Source organism: Thunnus maccoyii, chromosome 3 (genome assembly GCF_910596095.1).
Source record: "Thunnus maccoyii chromosome 3, fThuMac1.1, whole genome shotgun sequence".
In the NCBI taxonomy this organism is placed as follows: Eukaryota; Metazoa; Chordata; class Actinopteri; order Scombriformes; family Scombridae; genus Thunnus; species Thunnus maccoyii.
In genome coordinates this window covers 28,364,639-28,385,111 of record NC_056535.1, presented here as the reverse complement: position 1 = coordinate 28,385,111, position 20,473 = coordinate 28,364,639, and the positions used below count along the sequence as shown (strand labels likewise).

Sequence of the window (20,473 nt, the reverse complement as noted above, 5' to 3'; positions counted from 1 at the left end):
TATGATATTAGTAAGCTAAACTTATTTGTAATTGTGTCATATTGCGAACCATTCCCTCTATTTTTAACTACAACACAATCTTTTAAGCTATGTCAGGACATTAGAATAGGTGGATAGCAGAAACTTGATCAGAGGTAGCTAGCTGGCAGCTCACTTGTGCAGTCCAATCAAAATTTAAGATGTTCCAAAGTTTTAATAATGGGCATATGGAGCTAAGTTTCTAACAAACAAAATATGTTTCACTAATGCTCTACGATTCACTAACAAACACGGTGTGGTTTGGATATACAAATGCCATTAACAAACTAATGAATTTTTGTTTTGAAAATAAAAAATGTATGCATCAAATAAACACACAACATACTTCTAATACATCGTGCTGCGGAAACAAATACAGCATGTTTTACAAGTACAAAAAAAATGTCCTAAAAAGACAAACAATTAATAATTAAGCAATTCACCCTCAACAACAGCAGGTGGCGCTATGAGTTGATTTAAACACACTGGAGTGTGTAGAAGAGCAGCGCATCAAATGATCAGCATTTGATTGTCAATTTAACAAAATGCTGTACACTGTAGTTTAGTTTTATACTGGTGAAATCGCAGGGGGAAAAAGGGAATTTGTTTACTTTATTTTATTTTATTTTTTTTAAAAGTGTTTCCTACATGGCATATAAAATTGGTTCACTGTTTATGTGTAGACAGTTTTTTGTTTATCCTAATTTGAAATGATCTTCATTGCAAAATTTTTGTTTGCTTTTTTTCTTCAATCAAAAGTTCCAATCAAATTATATTTTACAAACTTAACTATTTTTCATTTTATTTATTTTATTTCATTTTACAGTTTCTGTAATCAAAAAAAAGTTCATATTTAAATCTTGATTTCAACCATTTTCATTCTGCCCCCTACTGGAAAGCTTCTCAGTGTTGGGTTTGTGCTGGTCCCGTACATTACCATATTTATTTGTTAATTAGGCATTTTTGTAATATCTAAAAATTTGATTTTTATGATGTAAAGGGAAATAATTGCTATTTAATGAATTTGTATATTCTTAGATTGAATTCATAAGAATACCATTTTAACATTTTAATTTAGAAACTGGGACACAAAAATAAGGTAGAGATGTTGAGAAATGCTTTCTCAGATAACAGTTTTAGGGGTTAATTGAAAGCTTTAATCATATGTTTACCATTTAGAGTCGAACAAGGTCAAGGTTTTAAATATTTGTGACAGTTCAGCTGATGGTTCCTATAAAGTTGAAAGGTAAGGCTGGCGATTTTCAATATTTTTCTTATTGCTGACAAATCACATGAAAAGACCAAAAGCAACAATGAATTTATCGTATAAACAAGTATTGCCAATGTCTCCAAAGCCTGATACAGTATATCAAACTCCTTTGTGCCATAGAGCTCAATTATTGTTGGTTTGGTCTTTTGACAGGATTTGTTGAAAATATAAAGAATATAGAAAATCACCAGCCATACTCGGAGGTAGCCAACTGAGATAGCTTACTGTGTAAGAGTGAAATGGACTCCATTTTCTATTTATTTACTCTTTTGTGAACATTGTAAAAAATTCAAAAATCATTTGAGGAATCAGAACGCTCTGCTCTGCTCAATCTCCCAGTCTATTTAAATTGACTCTTAGCGCCACCTGCTGTTGTTGAGAGTGAATTACTCAGGAAATTTGTGAGAAAATCCTTATAATCACAGCGGAAAGATTGTGCCAAAAGTCACATGATTTATTTATTTTTTGTCTTTAAGGATATATTTTTTTTGTACTTGCAATATTTGTTTCTGAAGCATGATGTATTAGAAATGTGTTTGTTAGTGAATCGTTGGGCATTTGTAAAACATGTTTTGTTTGTTTGGTTTTGGCAGGAAATTTGCTCCATACAAATTTTCCATTTTCCTCATTCTTACTGTCCTGCGAACATGGCATGAATGCAGCATGAGATTCTTGGCCCTTCATGGCTCCCTGTTCCTGCTGATGTCTTTACTGTTGGCAGGATGTTTATAGATCTACCTACCCAGGTAACAGCTTATGCATGTTTACTGAAATCTACAGTGATGTGTCGACTGTGTTTAGGAGATTTTAAGGAAAAGAAGATATACATCAAGTCAACTTTACGTTAGCTTGTCCAGACTGCTGCTGCATTTATATAGTCAGACTGACTGTGTCAAGTCAGCATTATTGACATTCCACTCTGAAATCTACTGACTCCAGTTCTGCGGTTGGGGATAATGTGCAATAATACCTCAAGCTAATTTTAATACGATAATGACGGTGTTGTGTGCGCTACCTGTCAGGTTTCCATCAAATGCAGTAACTTGTTTTAAATCAAACAGATGCACAAAAGTGACGAGTCACCACAAGTGCACAGTAATCCTAGAATCTATAATGGCAAGAGCAAAGGTTACTATGTAGATATTTACATTATTTCTTTACATTGTTTTCCATGAGAGGGACCTAAGAAAACAACTTTTTGCACATCATATTTTATACGAAAAGTTTTCCCTACCTTTCTGTACCAGGGACTGAGGCCAGTGGAACGACTGTAGATAGAACGACAGTGTGTGTTGATGTTTTCTTTATAAACTATCATAGTGATTTATGGAGGAAAAAAAATCTGTTTATTGTCATTGTGTTGGACATATTTCAATATTTTTCTTGTGATGGTTACAAAACCAATGTGAACAGTTTCTATGATCTTTAAAATCTTTAAAATCTGCTTTATTTACTTAAAAACTGGTGAAGCTTTGATTTACCATTTTCAGACTGAACACAAAATGTGAATATTATTGTCTCTTTAAATGGCTAAATTAAATTTTACTGTTGTTTTGTGTCATTATGACATGTACATATTGATTTTGTCAGAGGGTGCAGATGAGGTTGGAGTTAGTAACGGGACATGTTGATGCCATCAGACGCCTCCAGTGAATTATCATGTGATTTTGTAGGTTTATAGCTGTGTTATGGAGGTTGTATGTACAGCACAGAGATTAACATTGTAGTATTAGAACATTTAACACTCACAATATTGTCAACACTCATGGAAAGTGGTTCAGTTTGTTCTGAATGTTAAATGTGGCGTCCATGAATTATGAGTAGGATCACTGACACTCTAATGCTTTAAGGAACACTATGATAATTTAGATACATTTTCTTGATCTCTGTCTTCTCTAGAGTTAAATGTTTCAGATAGATATCACTTTTATCTTAGTCTGTCCAGTATGGAGACATGTTTAGCCTAGCTTAGCACAAATACTGGAAATAGGGAGAATCTGCAAGCCTTGCTCCATCAAAAGAGAAAAAACCTACCCTCTAGAAACTCCAAAGTTGTCAGTGGGTTTTTATTTGGCCTGGTTGAAACAAAGACTGGAAGCAGGGTAAAAGTGTGAGCCTATTTCCATATTTATTATTATATTATTTTACTCTAAACAATCAGACATATCCGTCCTGTCAGCTCCATTTTCAATGAACACTGTGGTAATGGTTGCAAGGATCAGTTAACGTTTGTCATATCGATTAAGGAGTATGCTGATTTTAAGGTTTGCTCAGTCTGTAAGTTGACACACAACAATCTGTACAGCTGCAAACATCTCATCCATGCTCAGCAACATTTTTATGTTATTCTTTCTTAGGTCTCCATTCCTAATCCTGCCTACAAATTGGCTTATTATATAATTTTTCCAACCAGGGAAATAGCAGCACAACACCAGTTAGCACCTATTTTAATCACTGAACAAATCAGATATGCAGTGATTCAGATGTTGGCTAAACTGGGAGTATGACTGAACACAGTGGCATAGTGGGGTTGTCTGGCCTAAAAAACTACTTTGTTTAAATCAACTTTGTTGGAGTTGAAGCTTTGGAAGGTGGATTTTTTCTCTTTTGGTAGAGCTAGGCTAGTAGTTTCCCCCTGCCTCCAGTCTTTGTGCTAAGCTATGCTATCTATCTCTGTACTGGATGTAGAGAGCTTAAACTGATATCTGTCTTTTCACAGAGAACAAGAGGATTTACAGAAGTGTCAAACTGGTTGTTTAAACACTTTAAACACTCAGACTCAGAGAAAAATGACATGGAATCAAACCTCCACCTTGTTTGTTTCTGTGTCTTCTCTCTCTCTCAGCTGTGACTCAAACAGTCTGAATAATGGATGACGAAGAGAGATTTTTTTTTCTTCCCACCCGCCCCCCCTTCACTCTCTTTGCTTACGTTACACAAGGCCACAGAGAGCTGAAAATAGCGCTGCTGTCCTCATGTGATGGGAAATTAAAAGCACACTGGAGCGGAGATGCTTGCTGCTGGTGAACTCAACACTTGTTTCACTTCATCTGACAATCCCTCCATCCAGCCTGCCACACCACCTCCATCTGTCTGTGCAAAGGTACTTTTCACTACAGCAAGCTTTTTGGAATATGATGATGTACATGTGATTGTAATAAAGAGATTTTAATTAGCTATGACATAGTGGTTTTGTGTTTTCATTGATGCGTTAACAACTCATTGCTGATATTTGGGATGCCCTGACAGTCAGATATGAGCAATAAACCTCAGGCTGATTTTGTCATTCATAACTGGTTTGAACAAGTGAATTAATGTATTACTGTAGTAAATGATTAATTCAGGGAAAACATGTTTAATATACAACATGTCAAGCCCACAGATTACCGAACAGTCTGTTCTGCAGTTATTGCCCTGGACACACTTGAGTTCATCACACCATACATAACATACACATTAATTCATGTTGGGTCATTCATTTATTAACACATGAAATAAATAAGTCAGGGACTTATAGATTTTTTTAAATCAAGTGTTGCAAAGGTTTTACATGTAAATACTGTTGAAAATGGAGAAAGAAATGAATAATGGATAGTCTCTTTCCTAAAATCCAGAGTGAATTTTTATAATTCACCATGTCACATGATCACAAAAAGCCATGATGCGACCAAACTCCATCTGCTGATGACGACTTTTAGATGTGTTTGTAAAAGCTTCAGAAAAGCTAGTAAGTGGACCTTGTGCTAAGATTAATTACATTTACATTTAATGGATGCAAGAGACTGACAAGCGCTACCTGACAGCTCGTGCAGAGGAGAATCCTCTTATAGTGTGACACATGCCTAACCTTCTGTCAGTACACAGAGTGTGGGAAAGCTCTGAAGAACAGAATCACAGTTCAGTGTGATTGTTATCCTAAATACCACCCGCGGCTGCCTATTGTCCATAGGGATTTGGCACACGTCAAGAAACAGCTGTCTCAACCTCCCACCCTCATTTATGGAGAAATAAATTGAATCCCATTTATGATGCAGAGGCACAATTTTGAAAGGATATTGAAATTTACTCCAAGTGAAAATTGAAAAAGGTAATGTCAACACATAGTACGCTTGGAGACATTTGATATTTTGATGTTTTTTAAAAAAAAAGAAAAAAAGATTTTATCGACCCTCAGAGCCAGCCGATGGTGTTCTTTCCCTCCAGATGGTTGGTGACGTCAAGCTCTTTCACACTACAGCACATGACCAGCATTCATCCCAAGAGCTGCTTTCAGACTTCTTTTATAGTGCACTGGCTGCATCATTCAGAGACCCACTGTGGGAAACTATGGGCAACTTTCTACTCACACCAACAACTAGCAAAAAGATAGATGATATATACATCTGGACATCTGGATCTCTCAGTTAAAACATATTGCAGCACTGAATAAAAAAATGTGTTTAAAATAAATAGTTGGCTGCCAAGAAAATGTACTTTCATTATCAAGAAAATATATATATATATATATATATATATATATATATATATATATATATATATTTAAATTAGTTGTCACTGATTAATGATGATGATTGTCAGATAATAATGAAAAATGCCCATCATAATTTTCCTCAACTCAACGTCTTCAAAGTGCGTCCGTTTTCCGACCAACAGTCAAAAACCAGAAGATATTCATGTTACAAAGATATGAAAGAGCAAATTCTCACATTTAAAAAAAACACAAACTAGTAAATAGTTTGCATCTTTGCTGGATAAATAAGTAATAATTCATTTTTTATTAACATTATTGTTTATTGATTATCTGTTGATCAACTAATCAATGTAAAATGTGTTAAATTGTATACAGTACAACAATGGCAGAATCATTTTATATGCTATATACGTCTATTACTATACTAGTGGACATATGGCATCAAGTTACACTTCAGACTTCAGGCCCTAAGAGGTCTGAACCAAAAATACGAAAAAATATTCTTGTAAATTTCGATTTTATAAATGCATATATAGCTTCTTGTTGATAGCTGTTGTAATTTACAACTATTTTGCATATTTTTTTTATGTATTTGACATAATTTAGACATACTTTATATATTTGATGTATTATTGTCCCTGTGCTATGTCTGTCTCTAGTATAGTTTTCTATGCACCTATAAACATCACATATATACACTGTATATGTATGAGTGTTGTGACTACTGTATTTTTAAACATTCTGACCTGACAAAGATCTGGCTGGGATCAAAATGTCAATTCAAGTAAATTATTGGTTTGGAGTCGGTGTGCAGACGTTACCCTTTTAATCAATTAAGTTACACCTCAACGGATTTCAGTTGTAGTCTGACATACTGATGTTCATCATACCACTGATGTTTATATTTAGCTACATGTGAGTCACTGTGTAATTTATACCAGACAGAATATAAGAAAGGCTTCAACATTGACTGTGTATAGAGTCTATGGTCTACGGCACGTGTATGACAGGTTGTGCTCAGTTGAAGTGATTGACCCGGTCCTCCATCTGTTTCTCTAACCATTGTTTCTCAAGCAGTCACAGCATTCATGTGTTCTTGTTGCACTGTTTATTGCCTTGCAAAGCTCTCTGATTGGCTGAGACTGTGAGAAACTTCAACCAGACCAAGACCCACACATTCATATGGAGATGTGGGACTATAAATAGGAGGGATGAAGCCAGCAGAGATCAGATTCTCTCTACAGAGACCTCTACAGCACAGAGATCCAGCTATGGCACCTACAATCACTGCAGCAATGACCAACTCTCAGGACCATCTGACTCTGACCCACAAGGTAAATTGAAGATTCATGATGACTTCATCTTGTCATGAGAGGTTGTTCTTGTTATGCTATCATTAAACTCCAGAATAAGTTGATTAATGACTTTGTTCTTCTTTCTGCAGCTCAGAAAGCCTCTGGTGGAGAAGTTACGCAGAGAACGAATCAACAGCAGCATTGAGCAGCTCAAGTCTCTCCTGGGTCCAGAGTTCGTCAAACAGCAGCCAGACTCCAAGCTGGAGAAAGCAGACATCCTGGAGATGACAGTTTGCTTCCTGACATGACTGCAGCAGCAGCATCAAGATGTGGAGTCAGCAGCTGTGGATCAGGGCTACTCCAAGTGTGTCCAAGAGATGGTGTACTTTCTGTCCAAGGAAAAGCACACAGAGAAGACTGCTGAACCAATTCAACAAGCTGCAGTCTTCCTCTGATAAGAACCTGAGAGAGGCTGACTTCTCTCCTCTGAGCTCCACAGTCCAGACCAGCATCACCAAAGAGAAGAGTCCAGTCAACAGCGCCCTCTGGAGGCCGTGGTAGACTCATACAGACTGGAGACACTACCAGACAAACTGAGATGACCATGTTGGTCAAACATTACTGGAATTTGATTTTTTGAAATTCAGGGACTTGTCCTGTATATACTGAAGGCTGTTTAAATAAATTTAAAAATAAATTAAATAAATTTCCAACTTTTTTGTTGAGGAAAATGTCATTTCCTAAGGAAATGTTAAAACATAACAGTATCTTTCATGTTAAGAAAGAACATTTGTTTGTGGTCTTTTTGATCAAAACCTTTATTTGTCCTTTGTGTGGACATTTTGTCAAAATGGACTTCATGTGATCATTTCAATCTCTTTGATTATTGATCTGTTATAGTTTAACCTGTATTTTCTATCCTTTTGTCTGAAAGGTTTGCTTAACCTGGTACTAAGACTGTAATGCCATTGAACATTTTTATTTATAAAAATGTGTTGACTTAAATAGGTATTAATCTATTCTTATCACTTTGTGATTATCTGAACCTGATCTGTTCTAAGGTCACTTTTTTCTACCTTTGCCTTTGTTATAAAGGGCAAACAGTATTTTATGTAAGACTGAGTGATGTTTAAGCTCATAATGTTTGTGTCTTTTGTAAAGACGACTGCTCCTCTACTCAGTTTGAGTACAGTGTGTCTTGGAAAATTGTCCAAGTTGTTGTTGTGATGTATCATCGCATCTTTGTGCCCCCAGCTGAAAATTTAATTTGTTGTTATTGAGTTTGTTTGAATAAACAAAAACATAATCAAATCAATTGCATTTTGTGATCTTGTGTTACTTATTTTAATGTATAGCTACATTGCAATGATGATGATAGATTCCTCAAGTGTTTTTCTTTTCTTGAATTTTTGTCATAGATAGAGTACTGTCGTTACTTCATGGCTCAAATTACAAACATCACTGATCAAATCTGGGACATGATTTGTCATCCATTATGTATATACCTTATCATGTGGATTGATGAAGAGATTTGAGAAACTGGGATTACCCATGTCACTTACATTAAATCATAAGAGGTGGGTCATAATAAGTCACAAAACTAAGTGGAGACATTTTCAATGTGCCTCTGACTGTATTTCGATGACAAACCTTTTGCTGAATCATGATTTTTATGCAATTGTCAGTTTCAGGTGCTGGAATGTGAAAATCTGTGAAAACTTTAAAACTGCATGGAGAAAAGTGAAATGTTCTTGTCTACAAGATGCCACACATTGCAGGTAATGAGACACACTTGTATTGATCCTCCAGTAAACTCAGTGAGAGGACAGAGTGTGGTAAGTGTTATGGAATTTTCCATCTTTAGGAGTAACAAATTGGGTTACACTGGGTCAAGCCTGGGTCTTGAGGTCACACTGTAACTCTTAAGCAGGAAGGGGACATATTCTCCTCTCCTTGAGACTCCAGCTGTCTGTGATGTTTTGGGGAAAGCAGAAACCTCTCTGATAAAGGGTAAATCAGCATTGCCATGGTCACCAAGGTCAGAGAGGGCCTTCCTAGACAACACAGATAGGTGGAATGTGTAGCCAGAATGTGCTGATAGTGACCTGAAGTTTAATGCAACGTGACCTGAACTGACACGGGTAAAACGCAGTTCCTTGTTTAGAAACTAGTGAACCAATTAGACTAATTTTTTATATTGTAGGCTGATCCGCTTGGGTTAAAGACTAAGACTCAGACTTTCAGGGGGCAGAACGGAAAGAGACAGCATTCGAGTTGCAGATGACTTCGATGTTCGCTATTTCAGTTCTCCTTTATCAAGTACTTCAATAAACATTTTCAGCTTTAAGACATCAAAGACTTGTGTGCACTTTTCTCAACTGAGGTGCTGATCATCGCTCAAAATATCCACAACAGTAAGCAAGAGAAACCTCGCTCACAGAGTCCCAATAGGATAAAAGATCAAGACCTCTTCCCAGAGGAGACAGAGTTTACAAGATAATATGGTGATATCAAAGAAAAAAGAACCTGCTAATTTTAAATCATACTCATAATGTCAAATTTTGAAACAAAATCAGCATCAGCAGTTCTGAAAATACTGTAAGTTGCTCAAGTTGAAAAGAATATTTTTACAGTGTTAAATTACACAAAGTTTTGGTAAGTTACATACATGTTCGTATGATAGAGTCTTGGGATACCAATAAGTTAAAGTGAAAAATTGTTCAATCCAAATATTGTGCAGAGCAATATGATGATTCTGAATACTAAAGACCCATTTTACCCTTCAAGGTCAGTCTTTATTTTTTATTTTTTATAAATGTATTGTATTTTCCAAGAATGTAAATAATAATACTACTGGCCAGCAACATTTATAGCTAATGTTAAGGTTGTTTTACATTTTTGATTAAAATCTTGAGTTCTACACTAAAAAACAAACCAAAAAAAAAAAGAAAAAACCATTTCAAGGAATAAAAATAGTGGCCTGTGCACAAAATAGTGGCACAAGATAACATTCTGTCACTGGACAGTGTGGGAAAGCTTGGAAGAAGAGAGTCACAGTTCAAGTTGATTTGCATCCTCAACAACACCAGCAGCCGACTTTTGTCCAGAGAGGTTTGGCACACTTCAGGAAACAGATGTCCCAAACCTCCCCCCCTTATATATAGAGCTGCAACTTTAGTCAAGTTGATGATACTAAGACATTCTTCTGACTTTATTTATTATTTTTCTTACATTCTTCAACTTAAAGATGAAAAATAGGTGTCAATTTAGTATGATTCCTTACTTGGTGTATTTTTGAGTGGATTTTAAACCCAGTGGTGTTTGTTCCTACCAGATGGTTGGTGACCTCAGGCTCTTTTTCTTTTCTTTTTCTACAACCAGCGCCCGTCACAAAAGCTCCTTTCAAAGTTCTTTTATAGTACACTGACCACCTCACTTAAAGAATCAGTGTGGGAAACTAAGAGCAACTTTCTACTCACACCAACTTCCAGCCACAAGACAGAGGAGCCACCTGCTACATCTTGACACCAGGATGACTTTGTCTCAATTTAAACAATATTAAATATAAAACTGCTGTGGATATCTGATGTTGTTTTAAAATGCCTTGAAGCACTGATGAAAATTTTTTAAAATAAAACTGAAAAATGTTGTTATATTTCAATAAAGTATAACCCTGTATAGAACAAAGTGATTATTACATAATAGTTAATATATAATATGCAAATTTACTTTGGCAAAGTTATGGATCAGAGTTTTACTCCACTATAGAGATGTTACACACCAAAATACATTTTTCCACTAATATTTTTATTCAGTTAGATATAATTTATACCCTTTAACTTGCAAACATTACCCCAAAAAGGGTGCTCATGGGTACCATGGGCGTCTGCATATTAAAACATGTTCATGTTTGTCAGCATCTACAGTCTGTGCGATCATAAATTTTGAGCTGCATATACACATGTAAAGGGTCAGAAGACAAATTTCACATCTTGTGGACCCTTACAGAAACTGTAAATGAAGCTATGAAGTAAATTTCACTCTAACACATAAGCTGTATGAAGAGTCTGGTCTCACACATGTGATGGAATGATGAACATATGCTGAGTCAACGTCATTGATCTCAGCATCAGGCAGCAGATCTGCTTTCTACAGGGTCACCACTTTCCCAGATTCACACAGTGCTCTGTGAGTCTCTCTCTATCACGCCCCCCAAGTCCTCCACCTGTTCCCCTGAGATCTAACCATTGTCCCTTACTAATATGACCATTGAGTGTGTGGCTTTTTTATTGTCTGGCACTCTGATTGACTGAGACTGTGAGAAACTCCAGCCAAACCAAGACCCACACATTCATATGGAGATGTGGGACTATAAATAGGAGGGATGAAACCAGCAGAGATCAGATTCTCTCTTCAGAGACCTCTACAGCACAGAGATCCAGCTATGGCACCTACAATCACTGCAGCAATGACCAACTCTCAGGACCATCTGACTCTGACCCACAAGGTAAATTGAAGATTCATGATGACTTCATCTTTTCATGACAGGTTGTTCTTTTTAACTTGTCAAAACTATACTCTAGAATACATTTATTAATAACTTTGTTCTTCTTTCTGCAGCTCAGAAAGCCTCTGGTGGAGATGTTGTACAGAAAGTGAATCAACAGCAGCATTGAGCAGCTCAAGTCTCTCCTGGGTCCAGAGTTCCTCTAACAGCAGCCAGACTCCAAGCTGGAGAAAGCAGACATCCTGGAGATGACAGTTTGCTTCCTGATACAGCTGCAGCAGCAGAATCAACAGCAAGGAAGACTGCTGAACTACTTCAACAAGCTGCAGTCTTCCTCTGATAAGAACCTGAGAGAGGCTGACTTCTCTCCTCTGAGCTCCACAGTCCAGACCAGCATCACCAAAGAGAAGAGTCCAGTCAACAGCGCCCTCTGGAGGCCGTGGTAGACTCATGCAGACTGGAGACACTACCAGACAAACTGAGATGACCATGTTGGTCAAAGATTACTGGACTGAATGATTTGAGTTTTAATTCACTTGTTCTTCTGTATACAGAAGGCTGATTTGTGTGTTTTTGCATTTGTGCTAGATGACATTTCCTAAGGAAATGACAGCAACAATATCTTTCAAGTGAAGAAAGAGCATCTTGTCATGCATGTAGCATGAACTAAATCTGATTGCATCAGCAATTGTTATTATTCCTTATTGTACTTCATGTGTGAGTAGTATATAATGCTATGGTGACATTTGTTACCTAATGAATGGTATTGATCATCTTGATCAAAAGTTTAACTGTCCTTTTTATGGACATATTGTTATAATGGACTTTACCTCACTTTAATCTCTGTGATTAGTCAAAATTGATCTGTTGTAAGATCCAAATATTTAAAAAGGTTTTCTTAAAATCACGCTATCACGATTTTCTAGTGATACTTTTATGCCTCATTGCACATCATGTATTGTTACAATATAATGCAATGTTGATATTTGTAACCTCTTGATTAATATGAATCATTTTGAAGAAATATCCTGATTGTCCTTTTTATGGACATTTTATCATAATGGACTTTACCTCACTTCATGTGATTACTCAAAATGATCTGTTTTAAGATCAATATCATCCTGGAGATGACAGTTCACTTCCTGGGACGACTGCAGCAGCAGCATCAAGATGTGGAGTCAGCAGCTGTGGATCGGGGCTAGTCCAGGTGTGTCCAAGAGATGGTGCACTTTCTGTCCAAGGAAAAGGTGAAGACACAGAGAAGACTGCTGAACCAATTCAACAAGCTGCAGTCTTCCTCTGATAAGCACCTGAGAGAGGCTTACTTCTCTCCTCTGAGCTCCACAGTCCAGACCAGCATCACCGGAGAGAAGAGTCCAGTCAACAGCGCCCTCTGGAGGCCGTGGTAGACTCATACAGACTGGAGACACTACCAGACAAACCAAGATGACCATGTTGGTCAAAGATTACTGGAATTCAATTTTTTGAAATTCAAGGATTTGTCCTTTACATACTGAAGCCTGTTTAAATGCTTTTATCTGGATTTCCAACTTTTTTGTTGAGGAAAATGTAATTTCCTAAGGAAATGTTAAAACATAACAGTATCTTTCATGTTAAGAAAGAACATTTGTTTGTGGTCTTTTTGATCAAAACCTTTATTTGTCCTTTGTGTGGACATTTTGTCAAAATGGACCTCATGTGATCATTTTAATCTCTTTGATTATTGATCTGTTATAGTTTAACCTGTATTTTTTATCCCTTTGTTTAAAAGGTTTTCTTAACCTGGTACTAAGACTGTAATGCCATTGAACATTTTTATTTATAAAAATGTATTGACTTAAATAGGTATTAATCTATTCTTATCACTTTGTGATTATCTGAACCCGATCTGTTCTAAGGTCACTTTTTTCTACCTTTGCCTTTGTTATAAAGTGCAAATAATATTTTAAGTAAGACTGAGTGATGAAGCTCATAATGTTTGTGTCTTTTATAAAGACGACTGCTCCTCCACTCATTTTGAGTACAATGTGTCTTGGAGAAGTGTCCAAGTTATTGTTGTGATGTATCATCACATCTTTGTGTCCCCAGCTGAAAATTTCATTTGTTATTATTGAGTTTGTTTGAATAAACAAAAACATAATCAAATCAATTGCATTTTGTGATCTTTGTTACTTATTTTAATCTATAGCTACATTGCAATGATGATGATAGATTCCTCAAGTGTTTCTTTCTTGCATTTTTGTCATAGATAGAGTGATCTATCATCACAGTATGGATCAAATAACAAACATCTCTGATCAAATCTGGGACATAATTCCCCATCCATTATCTACATGTTAATGTTGATATTTTTGTTTAAATCAAAGCAGAGCACATTTAAATTTGGATTGAAGAAGAGATTTGATAGACCAACATCTTTTATGTCAATATTTAAATGCAGCGGCTCATATTTAGTCACTAAACCAAATCAGGACATTTTCATTGTGTCTGATTATATTAAAAAATGTTCTGTGTCATATGTTTGGTGCAATAGTGAATTTGAGGTGTTGGAATGTGAAAACCTTCATGTTAATTTGAATCTTTTCTCCTGAAGAGGCCACACATTGCAGCTAATGTGATGCATAATGAGACACACTTGTATTGATCCTCTAATAAAAGCAGTCAAGGGACGGGCTGTGGGAAATCAATCAATCAATCAATCAATCAATCTTTATTTATATAGCGCCATATCACAACAGAAGTCATCTCAAGGCACTTTTCACATAGAGCAGGTCAAGACCGAGCAGGTAAGCCTACTCTAACTTAACCAGAGAAAACTCACTCACAGAGCTCAAATGATACAATAGATTACGACCTGTGTCCTGAAGTGACAGAGGTTAAATGGTACTAAAACAAAAAAAAATGCTGATCTGTTTGAAATCAGTCTCATAAATTTAATTTGCTTTAATTGTTTTTACAATATGCAGCAGGTCACGATTAATAGTTGTAACAACGTTGCCAATTGATCAAGAGGACTTTATTCCCATTTAAACTTAAGTTTCTTGTTATATTGAAATATAACTCATCTGACAATTTCATTGACTTTAGTCTTAATACTAGTGAGATGAAGCACAACACTTGTAATGTGAACGTAATCACTGGCCTAAAACATTTACTGCTGGTGTAATTTTTTAAACTACACTTCTAAATGAAAATCTTCAGTAACCTTTAACCCACCAAAAGGTACTGTAGAATCAAATAAAAGTAATGGCTACTGGATGTACTGACTAGAATCCTCTTTTAACACAGCACATGCCTCACTTTTTGTCAATGGGCAGAGTGTGGGAAAGCTCTGAAGAAAAGAGTCATAGTTCAGGTTGATTTGAATCTCTAACCCCACCAGCAACCAACTATTATCCAAGAAAGAAACAGCTGTCTCAATCTTCCAACCTTGTGTAAAGAGCTAGAATATTGGTCCAGTTGATGAAAAAAAGGTTTCATTTTGATTGCATATTCACTGTAAATTGAGAAAGTGGAAGCCAATTTAGTATGATTGCAGAAACTTGATGTATGTTTTAACTGCATCTTAAATGTTTAAGTTAACCAATGATGTTCTTTCCCTCCAGATGGTTGGTGACGTCAGGTTCTTTATCTATTGTAGCACGCAACCGGCGTCCTAAAAAAGCTCCTTTCAAATTTCTTTTGTAGCGCACTGACCACACCATTCAAAGAGTCAGTGTGGGAAACTCAGAGCAACTTTCTACTCACACCAACTTCCAGCCACAAGACAGAGGACACACCTGCTATATCTGGACACTAAGAGTATAATTATTAATAATATACAAATACCATGCCATCTGAAGTTGTTTTTCCAGTGTCTTGCACTGAGGAAATCTATTTTATTTTAAAATAAAATGTATCAATGTAGTTTACAACCTGTATACAGCAGAAAGAAAATTATATAATAGTGGATGTAGAATGTATAAACTTACACCCACAAAGAGTTGTACTGCACAGAAAAGATTTTGCACACAGAAATACATTTTATATTGATGCTTTTATTAAGATACATAAAGTATATCCCACATGCTGTAGGGTGAATTTCGCTCGAGCACAAGAATTGTGTATAGACTCCATGATCTTTAGTGAGTGATGGTATGATGAGTGGATGCTCAAAGAAGTAATTGATCTGCAGCATGAGGCAGCAGATCTGCTCTCCCTGCAGTCACCACATTCCCAGATTCAAAAAGAGGTCTGGATGCCCCCCCCCCCCTCCAGTCCAAAACCTGTTCCCCTGAGATTTAACCATTGTCCTACTGAGCATGTGGAGGCTTAGCATTCCTTTTTCTTTTGTCTGGCTCTCTGATTGGCTGAGACTGTGAGAAACTCCAGCCAGACCAAGACCCACACATTCATATGGAGATGTGGGACTATAAATAAGAGAGATGAAGCCAGCAGAGATCAGATTCTCTCTACAGAGACCTCTACAGCACAGAGGTCCAGCTATGGCACCTACAATCACTGCAGCAATGACCAACTCTCAGGACCATCTGACTCTGACTCACAAGGTAAATTGAAGATTCATGGAGAATCAATCATCATTCATGAAACGTTGCCTTTGTTCATGCTAACATTAAACTCCAGAATAAGTTTATTAATGACTTTCTTCTTCTTTCTGCAGCTCAGAAAGCCTCTGGTGGAGAAGTTACGCAGAGAGCGAATCAACAGCAGCATTGAGCAGCTCAAGTCTCTCCTGGGTCCAGAGTTCCTCAAACAGCAGCCAGTCTCCAAGCTGGAGAAAGCAGACATCCTGGAGATGACAGTTTGCTTCCTGAGACGACTGCAGCAAAAACATCAAGCTGTTCACTCAGCAGCTGTGGATCAGGGCTACTCCAGGTGTGTCCAAGAAGTGGCACACTTCCTGTCCAAGGAAAAGGTGATGACACAGTCCCAGAGTCAACTACTGAACCACTTCAACAAGCTGCAGTCTTCCTCTGATAAGAACCTGAGAGAGGCTGACTTCTCTCCTCTGAGCTCCACAGTCCAGACCAGCATCACCAAAGAGAAGAGTCCAGTCAACAGCACCCTCTGGAGGCCGTGGTAGACTCATACAGACTGGAGACACTACCAGACAAACTGAGATGACCATGTTGGTCAAAGATTACTGGACTGAATCATTTGAGATTTAATTCTCTTGTTCTTCTGTATACAGAAGGCTGATTTGTGTGTTTTTGTATTTGTGCTAGATGACATTTCCTAAGGAAATGACAGCAACAATATCTTTCAAGTGAAGAAAGAGCATCTTGTCATGCATGTAGCATGAACTAAATCTGATTGCATCAGCAATTGTTATTATTCCTTATTGTACTTCATGTATTGGTAGTATAATGATATGGTGACATATGTTACCTTTTGATTGGTATTGATCATTCTGATCAAAATTTAACTGTCCTTTTTATGGACATATTGTTATAATGGACTTTACCTCACTTTAATCTCTGTGATTAGTCAAAACTGATCTGTTGTAAGATCCATTTATCCTTTTTTCTAAAAAGTTTGCTTAAAATCATGCTATCACAATTTTCTAGTGATACTTAAATTCCTCACCACATGACATGTATTGTTACAATATAATGCAATGGTGATATTTGTTATTTCTTGATTAGTATTAATCATTCTGAACAAAAATCTTAATTGTCCTTTTTATGGATATTTTATCACAGTGGACTTTACCCCACTTCATGTGATTACTCAGAAATGATCTGTTTTAAGATCAATGTGTTTATTCTTTTACTGTAAAAGCTTTGATTAAGGTCACACTGTCACAGTTTTCTAGTGACAACATAATATTTTCATATTGAAAATCAATTGAATTTTGTGATCATTAAGAACAATGCCATCTGTTGTAAGATCAGTGTAAAGTTTTTAATCCATTTGGAAAAGATTTCAAAGGACAGTGAGAACTGTGTCCTCGAATACTGTCAATTGTTTGTCTTTTATAAAGACAGCTGTTCCTTTACTCTGTCTGAGTACAGTGTGTCTTGTAGAAATCTACAAGTTGTTGTTGTGATGTATCATCGCCTCTTGCTGAATCTTGTAAACTTTATGAGGCTTATTGTGCCACGTTGAATAAACAAACAATGCAAGTTGCTAAATTTGTGTTTTCATGTATTTTGTGTCATATTTTACCTCTTTATAATGACAAAAGTGACTTTCCACACTTAACTCATTGAATTAAATTACTGTTCCAACCTTTAGTTGAAAAATATTCAACACACAGTAATTGTGCACCCATGATGTAGGTAAAGATAATACTTTGTGAAGCCGTTCCATTAAGATGTTTGATGAAGTGTTTTTATCCATTTTATGTCACTCTGCTGTAGGTCAAACCATCAAAACAAATTAGAAAACTTACATTTCAAAGACACCTTTACTTCAACATCTTTTTGGTATAACTGTAAGTAATAAGTCTTTTAATGTAAACAGTTTAAGCTCAATCAGGTTAAAAGAGACTCCAGCTCCAAAAACTGAAAACATTCTTATCTGATTAAAATTCAAACCTTTTCTTCCATTGATTGAAATCACCGTCACCTGTTTTATATATTGCCATTTCCAAAAGCGGGGACTCAGCTAAGTCACTAAGTAAGTTTGTGATGCAGACTGTGACCTTTAAATTGTTATTTATAAGTAAAAATATATCATATGTGGGTTTTCAAAATTTCCATAAAATTTCAGGATTACGGCCTCAAAATACTGTTTCTTTGAAAACAAGACATTAATAAAATTGTTCAGTATTTAAACCATGTTCAGTGTTTTGCTAAGTGTATAACCACAGCAAAGTATCACAAGTTGACCTCAGTGAAAATTGGTTATATTTAGATGATAGGTGTGTTGAATATTTAAGTGACTGAGAGGATTTCTCCACTGGTTTCCATTACTCCTAATTGGATTTTCTACATACTTTGAAAATAAAAATCTCAATGTGTTGTACACTGTAAGAAGAAAAAAAAAATTGCCTCCAAGTGTTAAAATGACTCCTCAAAAATTCAGTTTGGATTTAGGCACACGCCAAAGTTTTTTTTAATGGAAAAAGTGTGGGAAAGCTCTGGATAGCAAAGTTGAGCCTGATTAGCATCATCAACTCCACCAGCAGCCTCCTATTCTCCAAAGAGACATGGCACACTTCAGGAAACAGCTGTCTCAACCTCCCACCCTCATGTATAGAGATGAAATTCTGATCCAGTTGGTGAAAAAAATGGCAGGAATTTGACTTAATATTCAAAATGTATGAAAACTATTGGACATTGACTGAATAATTCACCAAAACAATTGGTATTACCCTTTCTGATGATACATTTAATCACAATTTCAAACTTTACAAACTGTCAGAGCCAGCCAATGGTGTTCTTTCCCTCCAGATGGTTGGTGACGTCAGGCTCTGTTTCTACTGCAACACCCGTCCAGTTTCAGTCCCAAAAGCTCCATTCAAAGTCCCTTTGTGGTTCATTGACCACAGCATTCAAAGAGTCAGTGTGGGAAACTCAGATCAACTCTTTACTCACAGAGGACAAGGCACAAGTCAGGAGACTGCTACATCTGGACGGCAGCGTGATTGTTTTGTTCAAGTTTTTAAAAATACCATAACTATCACTCTCATATTTAATGCCTGGCAGAATTGGCTTCTAAATAACAGTATCATGAATTAAACAAAATTTAGAAAAAATACCAAACTGTATACAATAAAAAAGGAAGTTGAATCATAAAGAGAACATAGAAGGTAAGTAGTGTAAGTTGGTTGATTTTAGGTCATGGCTCAACAGAATCATTAGAGACAAAAAGTCTATTTCTACTTATTTTTAAATTCAGTTAACACTTCATATAGTATTTTTTTTATCCTTAATGTACTTAATTGTCTTTCTCCCACGTGTGTGATGGAACAATCAGCGTGTGTTCAAAGTCATTGATCTCAGCATCAGGCAGCAGTTCTTCTCTCTACAGGGTCACCACTTTCCCAGATCCACACAGAGCTCTGTGAGTCTCTCTCAATCATCCCCCCAGTCCTCCACCTGTTCCCCTGAGATCTAACCATTGTCCCCCAGGCATTAACAGCATTCGGCGTGTGTGTCCTTTATTGTCTCACCAAGCTCTCTGATTGGCTGAGACTGTGAGAAACTCCAGTCAGACCAAGACCCACACATTCATATGGAGATGTGGGACTATAAATAGGAGGGATGAAGCCAGCAGAGATCAGATTCTCTCTACAGAGACCTCTACAGCACAGAGATCCAGCTATGGCACCTACAATCACTGCAGCAATGACCAACTCTCAGGACCATCTGACTCTGACCCACAAGGTAAATTGAAGATTCATGATGACTTCATCTTGTCATGACAGGTTGTTCTTTTTATGCTAACATTAAACTCCAGAATAAGTTGATTAATGACTTTGTTTTTCTTTCTGCAGCTCAGAAAGCCTCTGGTGGAGAAGTTACGCAGAGAGCGAATCAACAGCAGCATTGAGCAGCTCAAGTCTCTCCTGGGTCCAGAGTTCGTCAAACAGCAGCCAGACTCCAAGCTGGAGAAAGCAGACATCCTGGAGATGACAGTTTGCTTCCTGACACAGCTGCAGCAGCAGAATCAACGACAAGGAAGACTGCTGAACCACTTCAACAAGCTGCAGTCTTCCTCTGATAAGAACCTGAGAGAGGCTGACTTGTCTCCTCTGAGCTCCACAGTCCAGACCAGCATCACCAAAGAGAAGAGACCAGTCAACAGCGCCCTCTGGAGGCCGTGGTAGACTCATACAGACTGGAGTCACTACCAGACAAACTGAGATGACCATGTTGGTCAAACATTATTGGACTAATTCACTTGTTTTTCTGTATACAGAAGTCTAATTTGTGTGTTTTTGTATTTGTGCTAGATGACATTTC

General features: G+C 36.8%; 2 protein-coding genes and 1 pseudogene across 2 annotated transcripts; all 3 read left to right on the top strand.

The window, feature by feature from the left end:
- Positions 1–848: 848 nt before the first annotated feature.
- On the top strand, positions 849–7,719 carry LOC121894329 (annotated as a pseudogene).
- An 8,138-nt stretch (positions 7,720–15,857) lies between these two features.
- On the top strand, positions 15,858–16,694 carry LOC121890816 (transcription factor HES-5-like). Its single transcript, XM_042403377.1, has 2 exons — positions 15,858–16,108; positions 16,222–16,694. Exons 1-2 carry the CDS (start codon positions 15,986–15,988, stop codon positions 16,642–16,644), a joined length of 546 nt encoding a protein of 181 aa, XP_042259311.1. The 5' UTR covers positions 15,858–15,985; the 3' UTR covers positions 16,645–16,694.
- Positions 16,695–19,683: 2,989 nt separating this feature from the next.
- On the top strand, positions 19,684–20,337 carry LOC121890822 (transcription factor HES-5-like). Its single transcript, XM_042403388.1, has 2 exons — positions 19,684–19,894; positions 20,005–20,337. Exons 1-2 carry the CDS (start codon positions 19,772–19,774, stop codon positions 20,335–20,337), a joined length of 456 nt encoding a protein of 151 aa, XP_042259322.1. The 5' UTR covers positions 19,684–19,771.
- The last annotated feature ends 136 nt before the right edge of the window (positions 20,338–20,473 follow it).

What these genes read in the sequence shown, in the direction of transcription:
- LOC121890822 (XM_042403388.1), top strand. Translation starts at nt 19,772, where the DNA reads ATGAAGCCAGCAGAGATCAGATTCTCTCTACAGAGACCTCTACAGCAC. An exon ending in ATCTGACTCTGACCCACAAG is followed by an intron (nt 19,895 to 20,004) that starts GTAAATTGAAGA and finishes TTCTTTCTGCAG; the next exon opens with CTCAGAAAGCCTCTGGTGGA.
- LOC121890816 (XM_042403377.1), top strand. Translation starts at nt 15,986, where the DNA reads ATGAAGCCAGCAGAGATCAGATTCTCTCTACAGAGACCTCTACAGCAC. An exon ending in ATCTGACTCTGACTCACAAG is followed by an intron (nt 16,109 to 16,221) that starts GTAAATTGAAGA and finishes TTCTTTCTGCAG; the next exon opens with CTCAGAAAGCCTCTGGTGGA.